At 26.5% G+C, this 9569-nt stretch overlaps 1 protein-coding gene across 1 annotated transcript; it reads left to right on the forward strand.

Moving 5' to 3' along the window:
• Positions 1-3772: 3772 nt before the first annotated feature.
• On the forward strand, positions 3773-8423 carry LOC127289275 (uncharacterized). The gene is made up of 3 exons (XM_051317107.1): positions 3773-3914; positions 5973-6656; positions 7850-8423. The coding sequence occupies exons 1-3, from the start codon at positions 3825-3827 to the stop codon at positions 8057-8059; spliced, it is 984 nt and encodes a 327-aa protein (XP_051173064.1). The 5' UTR covers positions 3773-3824; the 3' UTR covers positions 8060-8423.
• The last annotated feature ends 1146 nt before the right edge of the window (positions 8424-9569 follow it).

Below are 9569 nucleotides of genomic sequence, written 5' to 3' on the forward strand. Positions count from 1 at the left end.
GTGGTGACTAATTTTCATAAATCTGATAGCAAACATCAGTTAACAATTCCTTTTTTTCCGTGCGGATGTCAATAAAATTTTTTTTATCTATTTTATATAATAATAATAATTATTATTATTATATACAAATATATAAAGTTAATAATATAAATAACTTCTCTTATTTCTTCGCTTTACTTTTATTATTTCTTTAATAATTATATTATCTCGCATTTTAATTTCTTTATATACATTTATTATATATTTTTATGTGGGGAGTTTTCATTTACTTTTATGTCATTTTCATAATTTTTTTTTTTTTTTTTTTTTGCATAAGCGATTATATAACTTATATAAATTGTTAAAATTATTATTGGCAAGTTGTTTATCCTGGTTGACAAAGAATTATTGGAAATTGGAAAGTCGTTTGACAAAATTGACAGTCATAAATTTTAAGACAATTGTGAACAATTTTCTACATTTGTAATTTACACAAGAAAGTATTATAACTCAAAAGATATTATTGGAAAAATAATGTTGTCATAAAGAAATTCTTTTTAAATAGTAAATGACTTTTTTGTAACCCAATAAGATTTCTCAGAATTTAAGTTTAATACCGCATAGACCTTATTATTCCAGTTTTTCTTTATAATATATTGTATATATATATAAGATTTTTCATTATTAAATTAAAAATTCAACTCATTAAGTGTAAATTGTTTGTGATTTTTAAAAGAATACTTATGAATATAAAATTGTGAATAATGTACATTAACTATATCTATTAATGTTAATAAAATCAAAGAAAAGAGAAAGTGTCTTTAAAAACTCAAAAAATAGAAGCTATAACTAACATAAATTACCCTAAAAGGAATTTAATTATCAATGCATATATGATTTTTTTTGAATTTCTAATTCATCAATGTATAAATATCAAAATGGGACAAAAGAAGAAGACCTTAATTTATAAAATATTTAAATTTCAAATTAAACTTTTTTTTTCATTATCAAACAAAAGAAAAATTAGATAAATTTACCATCTTACTTTCGAATTGAATATACATACTGTGTGGAACAAATTTTGTGTAAACAATTATAACAATAAAAAAAATTAAAAATTAATCTGCATAGTATAATTTTATTTAATAACTCAATATTAAATAATATATTTATTTATTAAATAAAAAAAAAATTTTATTTAATAACTTTGAAAAAATATATATTTATTTATTAAATAAGTTAATAGTTTTAAAATAATAATTAAATGAAGAATATTTTTTTTCAAATTCAATCCGGAAAATATGATATGTTTCAACATTTTAAAATTATATAGACAAGAATCATTCTAAATGCTCAGAAAGATAAATTACTCGATAAAGATCTGTTTTGTAATATCTGTTACTGCGTTTAAAACAAAGTATCCTCAAATAAAATCATACAATAGATCAAGATTACAATTAATTGTTAATTAAGAGATCAAACAAAGATGATGAAAGTCAGGAGAAAGTAAATCTAATTCTCGAAAAATTAAATTTATAGGTAAAAGTAATCTGAAACCGTGCATCTCTTCAAATTTTTCAAATATGGATATTCTTCAAATTTTTCACATTTTTCAAATAAGGGTTTTTAAATATTCTAAATATATAAAATAAATTTAAAAAATGAAAATTTTATAAAAAAAAAAATATTAATAAAATAAACAATATTGCATTAGGTAATTTAATTAATTAATCAATTTATTTTATTTAATAATTTAAAAAAAAAATTGTATCAAATTGTAAATGCTTAATAACATTTTGAAAATTAATTATTCCAATGGATAAAATAAAAAATTAATATAAATAAACATTTTTCAACAGAATAATAATTAAAGTCTAACGTGTATATATATATATGTATCACGAGTATTTTCCTACATGAAATTAGAATATAGTATGAAAATTTCGCTTTTTGACACTTTCTCCCTAAATCGTAAAACTCTTCAGTAAAATTTATTAAACACTCTTTTCTTCATTATACCTATATAATTAGCATAAAAAAGTAAATGAAGTAACTAATGCAATGAAAAATAAAATGTTTAGCCACTGGAATAAAAAAAAATGTTTATTGTTTCAAATAAGTTATAAAATAAAGTAAAACTAATAAAACTAATAATAATTTTTTATTAATTTTTTAATAATAATTTGTGAACTGAAAATTTTATGAAACCTTTAAAAGCATTAAACCAAATCTTTTGATTGATTTAATCCACATAATATTTGGTTAACTAAATGAAATATTTTTTATTTCTCCAAAATCGAAGAAAAGTTTGTTATTCAATATTTTAGTTAAGTCAACAAAAATTGTTTATTCATTTAAAAATTTAATATAAAACAAACCAAATATTTGATTTTCTCAATTAAACGTTTGGTTTATTCAAAAAAAAAAAAAAGAATGTTCCTCCATTCAAATAATTTACTAAAAGAATCAAAATATTTTGCTCCTACAAATAAATATTTATTTGATTAAATAAAATATTTGGTTCATTTAATTCAATGTTTGATTGATTAAGTCAAACATTTGGTTCCGGTAATCAAGCTTTTGATTAATAAGAGAAATTATTTCTTCATTCAAAAAAATTTTCCCAAAAAAGCCAAACATTTGGTTTTTTGAGTTAAATATTTATTTGACTAACTTAAACATTTGGCTCATTCAATCAAAATGGTTGGCTAATTTAGTCAAACATTTGATTCCTTTAATTAAACGATTGGTTAATTAAAAAAAAAAAAATATTATCTTGGAGAATATGGTATTTAAAAATAAGTTTTATTTTAAAAAAATTTTTATTTTAAAAAGTTTTTTTTAAAAGAAAAATTATTTTTAAGCACCACATTCTACATCCAGAGAAATGTTTTATTTGAACCAAATATAATATATTTGAGTTAAATAAACATATATATTTGTCACTGAGCGGAACATTCTATTTATTTGGCGTAAATAAAAATTTTATTCGTTTTAAATAAAATTTTTATTTGAATAAAATTTTTATTTAAATAAAATTTTTATTTAAATAAAATAAAAATTTATTTGAATCAAATAAATATTTATTTGGCATTGAGACACATTTTCGACGGCTCCTAAATGAAAATGTATTATTCGCGAGTGCAAATACAAAATGCGTAACTCACGAGAACGAATAGAAAAAGCGTTATTCATCTAATATGTTTTTTAAGTTAATTTTCTTAATTTTTGTCATTTATTTTAAGACAATATTAAAATGTCAAATTAAATTATTTTAATGATATAAAGTTAATTTAGAACTATTTTGACTCTATTTCGCAAAAAAATTGTTTCTTCTTTCAATTAATTCACTAAAATAAACTAAAGACTTTAGTTAAATCAAATAAATTTTTATTTTAAACAGCATAAAAAATAATGTAAAAGAACAATAAAAGAAATTTGATTTTTGAAAATTTTCAGGTGAATTATTTGACAATTTCAAAAAAATAGTTTTTTCATTCATGTAATTCACTAAAATAAACCAAAGGCTTTAGTTAAATCAAATAACTTTTTGCTTTAATCAACATAAAAAAAGAATGTTTATCTAAAAAAAAATAATAGAAAAAACAGTAAAATAAATTTGATTTTTTTCAGTTTGAGAAGAATCTAGCCAATAAAGTTTTTTTTTTTTTTTTTAATATAGCTTGAGGGTAAACGTTAGAGGCTTTATACTATATTGTATACAAAATATAGTGAAGGTAAAAAGGGGGTGCAGAAACAAATTTGACTGGAGATATCTTAAGAAGGAGAGAATTGCAATAGGACGGTCGCATCTCATAGGTGATGGGTCGAGTTGAGTGGGGCCAATGCTGGCCCGTATAAAAGGGGGCCTCAAGTCATCCACTGAGCATCAGTCCTCAAATCAAGGAACAGCAGCAACCATGAGGGCATTCGTGGTGAGTAAACATCCTTCCTCCTTTCCCTCAAAAAAAAAAAAAAAAAAAAAAAAAAAAAAAAAAAAATACACACAACTCTCGCATACACGTTCATTCTTACATTTCTCTCCTTTCCTTTTCTCTCCTCAACACGAGTGTATACCACACGCGACCTCAGTTTCTTCCACTCATTAAATCCGACATATAAACTCCTCATCAATTCATTCACCTGTTGAATCTTCAAATACGGAACACCTTTTTTTACGAATATGACGAGAAAGAGAAAAAAGAAAAAAAAAAGAGAGGATTTCAAGCCACAAAGAAGAAAGATAAACCTCGTGACCGAGAGATGCTTATCGTGTTTCTTCTTTATTCTTCTTTTAAAATAATAATTGTGCTAATCCATTTCACGTTCGTGCGAACCGGTTTCGAATCGATATATGTGTGCTCGCGGTGATTGGTGATTTTCGAAAAGTTGACGGACAATCAATGATAAAATATTTAAAAAAAAAAAAAATGTTACAGTTCCTTAACAGTTTTTCAATTCGAAAATGAAAAAAAAATTGTGTGATTCGAAAGTCGAAATAAAATTGTGATTTAATGTCAAAAAAAAAAAAAAGTCACCTCCTTAACGCGAGAGAAATTGAAAATGTGAAAATTATTATTTATACTTATATATTAGGCATTGGAATATACTTTTTATAATATTTTTGTGTATAGCTAACAAGTGATTTATTCCGGATGTATTCATTGTAAATGCAAAATTTATATAAAAAATAAGTTTATAAAAATAAATAAAATACAAGTTTTATATATATTTTACAAGAAAACTTTTAATGTATTATGAAAAAAAAAATTTATTCAGTTTTTCAATTATATAATTCAATTTAATTTGTAATCGTGAGATTAATTTTGCAAAAATAATAATTATTGTGGCTTGAAATTTTTATTAATTCCATTTAATTTCAAATTAAAATCGTGAGATTAATTTTGCAAAAATGAAATTATTGTGGCTTAAAATTTTTATTAATTTCATATAATTTCAAACTAAAATTATGATATAAATATGAAATATAAAATATTGTGACATTTTTCTATTCAACGAATAAGGAAACAAAAAAAGAATTTTTTTTAATACGAGTAAAAAATTTTCAAATTATAAAAGAAAATTTTTAAAAACATGACTATTCTCAAATAAATATTTACTTGAAGAAAATAATTTTTATTTAAATTAAATAAATTGTATTTGGACCAATAATTTATATATTTGAAACAAATACCATTTAATTAACTCAGATAATAATTAAATAAATATTTATTTGATAATAGTCAAGTAACCGATTATTTGGATCAAATAATTTTTTTTTTTTTTTTTAACGTAGAAAATAACTTTTGCAGACTTATTAGCGATTAAAATGTTAACCAAAAAGAATAGTTTAACAAACATTTTACACTCAACAAAATTTTTTATTTTTACCAAATTTAATGTATTTGAATTATAAACAAAATAAGAATTTTTCTAATAGCTAAATATATATAGAACTATTTATTTGTTTAAATTAAAAATTTTGTTTCACGCAAGTAAAGTTTTTGTTTATTTTAAATAAATATTTATTTGCTTTAAATACATTTTATTTAGTTCAAATAAAAATTTTATTTGTGTGTGAAACAAAATTTTTTATTTCAACAACTAGTTATAAATATTAATAGTTAAAGTAAATATATTTAGCTCTGAGAAAAATTCTACTTTTTATTTATAACTCATATACATTATATTTGGTTAGAATAAAAAAATTTCTTGAGGGTAAAATGTTTGTTAAACTAAAAATTATAAATATTTGTTTGTTTTTTTTATAATTAATATAGATAACATAATATAATATTACATATTTTATTATAATCATAATTTTTATAAATATTTATTTAGTTTTGAGATAAATATTTTTTTTTTTAATTTAGTCGCTAATAAGTGTCTAAGAATTATTATTATTATTAATTTATTATTGAAAAAAAAAGAATAAAGTAAAAATTAATAAGAAAAAAAGAAAATTTCTAATCTAATGTTTGAAATTGTTTTAGATATTAGCGCTCGCCACTGTGGCGATGGCGCGACCGGAAGCGCCAGGCGGGTATTCCTATAATCAGCCAAGTGGAAGCTATGGAGCACCCGGAGGCGGTGGCGGTGGTGGTGGTGGTGGCGGCAGTAGCTTTGGAAGCATTGGAGGCGGTTTGGGAGGTCTTGGAGGTGGATTAGGAGGATTGAGCGGTGGACACGGAGGTGGTTTCAGTGGTGGAAGTGGTCTTGGAGGTGGTAGTGGATTTGGAGGTGGAAGTGGATTTGGAGGCGGTAGTTTCAGTGGTGGCAGCAGTGGAGGATCATTTGGACACGGTGGTGGTGGTGGTGGATCCTTTGGCGGTGGTGGCGGTGGATCATCATTTGGAGGTGGCTTTGGAGGTGGTTCCCTCATTCAAAAGCACATCTACGTTCATGTTCCTCCACCAGAGGCACCCGAGGATCGTCCAATCAGACCAATTGCCCCTGTTGCGCCATCGCAGAAACATTATAAAATCATTTTCATCAAGGCACCAACTCCACCAACTCCAACTGCTCCAGTAATTCCCGCCTTCCAACAAGACGAACAAAAGACACTCATCTATGTGCTTGTCAAGAAACCCGAAGAGGCTCCAGAAATCAATTTACCCACAATCACACCAACTCAACCCAGCAAACCCGAAGTTTACTTCATCAAGTACAAGACCCAGGTAAGAGAGAGAGAGAGAGAATTTTTTTGATTTGCAAAATTAATTCTTCCTTATGGACTTTATGAAAGAAATTTTCTGTTAATGACACAAATTCTGTATAGCATTGCTGAAAATGCTACAGTTGTAAAGGCTCTTGTACACCTCACAAATTCTGAATTTTACTAATTTTTGATTGACTTTGCTCATTAGAGAATTTTCAAAAGATTGGAAGATTTCGAAATTCTCTATGAGCAAAGCCAATCAAAATTAGTGAAACCTCTGACAAATTTCCAGAATACTCATAATTTTTGAAGTGTACTTAATATTTTTAGCCAAACGGAAGAAAGTTTAGATAATCCATTGCATAGCTAACTTAACATCCATTTGATAAAATGGAGTTCAATTCTAATTCTGTCGTTCAATTGGAAAATAAAATACATTGTTCTAAAAACGAATTAGGAACCTAATTGGAACAAAATTGTTTCTCACTGAGTGTATATAGATTCTGAGAAATACATAAAAGCCTTTCTCCAATAGGATCCCAACAGCTATTGGCAAAAATCATAATCGTAATGCATTAGACCCTATTGGAGGAAGGCCTTGAAGCATATATAATGTGATAGTAAAGAACACAAAAAATATCTACACTGAGAAAAATATGCTATTGAATTAACAGCATTTCTGCCAAAGGAATAAAAATTATTGATTCAAAAGCATATGCTATAGAATCTATATATAATATTTTACAAATTCTATAGCATATATGCTTCAGAATCAATAATTTTTATGCCTTTAGCAGAAATGCTGTTAATTCAATAGAATATTTTTCTCAGTGTATCTTCTTCTACCTTATGTTTCGCGAATATCAGAACCTAATTGGTTTAACATATATAAAACCTAAAAACCTTTCACAAATTCCATTACCTCATTGGTCTAGACGTATTTCGCAAACTCAAGAACCATGTGAAGTATATGAAGTAATTTTCACTAATTACCACAATGAGTTTTTAAAGCCTCAATCACAATAGGTTCACAAACGTGATATGAAAAAGGATAGAAATATACTTCTGTTCTTTTCTATCTCATGCAATACGTGTTTACGAAAGTCGTTCACGAATCAGTTATTTGCCTAATTCTTTTGATTTCCTGATATATAACAACATTAGAATAACAATAGAGAGAATTGAAAATTAAAAAGAATAAAATTTTTACAGAAGGAAGTGTCTGGTGGTGGATCCGGAATTGGAGGTGGAATTGGAGGAATTGGAGGAGGATCAGGAATTGGTGGTGGATCTGGAATTGGCGGTGGATCTGGTATTGGTGGTCTTGGTGACGGTGGACATGGAGGCAGTGGAATCGGTGGAACAGGACCAAGTGGACCAAGCGGAAGCTATGGACCACCCGGTGCATCCGGCCCCTACTAGTCAATTATCATTCCTTGCCCTCTATCCTTCTCCGTTCACTATTGTCACAATCACCCCACAATCACCACGTACACGTACGCACACACAAGCACACCACGTACATGTGACGCGAGAATTTGTAAAATAATGACGATCCGAAAAGATCTACGTCTTTCTACTTTAATACGACTGTACTATAGTATGAGCGAACGCACGACGATGCTACTTGATGATGATGATGATGATGATGATGATAATAATAATGTTAATGATGATGATGCTGATGTTGACGATGCGGAGTTTTTTTATATATATATTATATATTTTTTGCAAGAAAACGGTGGCGAAATAAAGCATTTTTTTATGTATTTTTTTACATAAAATACTTTTTTGTTATCTTATTTCTCTATCCTTCCAATAAACCAATCCTATCGGAAATTAATGGCGCGATACTGGCAATTTTTTTTTTTTTTTTTTTGCTATATTTTCAAATGACAAGAAAATTTAGCAAAGAAAAAAAAATTTATGCAAAGGAATATACAATATATAATTTGAGGGGAAATTTGACCTCGTGAGTTCAAGCAGATGGTATCTGTAAGAATCTTCCGTGTTTGGAGATGATCGTGGGGAAACTTTCACTGTTCCCTATGAAGAGGCGTAAAGTGAAGTGAGAACACGATTTCTTGCCGAGTCTCATCATCAGTGTGGATAATGACATTTTTTTTTTTTTTTTTTTTTTTTGGTGAAATATTCTCAGATGAGAAATTGTCGATTATTAATTTAAAAATGAAAGGATTATATAATTTTGAAATGAAAATATATACACGTTAAACAAATATATAACTAAATTTTTAATAGAAATAAAAGTAATTTTTTTTTTTGTTTTAAATAAGTAAACCAATAATAAATTTAATATTACATGGATATATAGGCGCAAATATATTTTTGATGAATAAAAAATATGTGAGCCAATGTCAATAGATTATATATTAGTGAAAAATAAAATCATGTATAATGAGCTTGGGGAAAGTTTCTTTTGGAAATGAGAATCGTTTTATTGAGTGCCTACGGGGTCATCGTTGGTCATCATCTGTATAGTGGTGGTACACAAGCGAGTAGCGAAAGCGATTTTCCTAGAATGACGTTTAACGAGGGGCCAAAAGGTATTAAAAAAAAAAGATAAGCTAATTTAATCCCATCTCTGGGACGATGGCTTATATACAACCTATACATATATACTTTTGCTTCCGCGTGATTTTCAACATGAGCGTTTCACTTAGAAACATATTCGAAGATGTAACAAACGACTTATGCGTAGTAGTAGACAGGCTGATTCCTTCCTGATTGGTGTATGTATATATATATATATATATATATATATATATATATATATATATATATATATAAAAGGATGGACCGCGTGCTTGCTGCCACGAGGCAACTTTCACAGGAACCTTATTTTTTTCTTCTTTTTTTTGGTTTTAATACATACCAGCAAAAAAAAAAAACGCTTTCGAAAGGTCGCTCGTCG

Source organism: Leptopilina boulardi, unplaced genomic scaffold (assembly GCF_019393585.1).
Source record: "Leptopilina boulardi isolate dan_hultmark-lab unplaced genomic scaffold, ZJU_Lbou_2.1 LbouV2_401, whole genome shotgun sequence".
Classification (NCBI taxonomy): Eukaryota; Metazoa; Arthropoda; class Insecta; order Hymenoptera; family Figitidae; genus Leptopilina; species Leptopilina boulardi.

Excerpts from the sequence above, each read along its gene's own strand:
- LOC127289275 (XM_051317107.1), top strand. The coding sequence starts at position 3,825 with ATGCTGGCCCGTATAAAAGGGGGCCTCAAGTCATCCACTGAGCATCAG. Across the intron at positions 3,915-5,972 it reads CAACCATGAGGGCATTCGTG|ATATTAGCGCTCGCCACTGT; the intron begins GTGAGTAAACAT and ends AAATTGTTTTAG. Across the intron at positions 6,657-7,849 it reads TCATCAAGTACAAGACCCAG|AAGGAAGTGTCTGGTGGTGG; the intron begins GTAAGAGAGAGA and ends AAATTTTTACAG.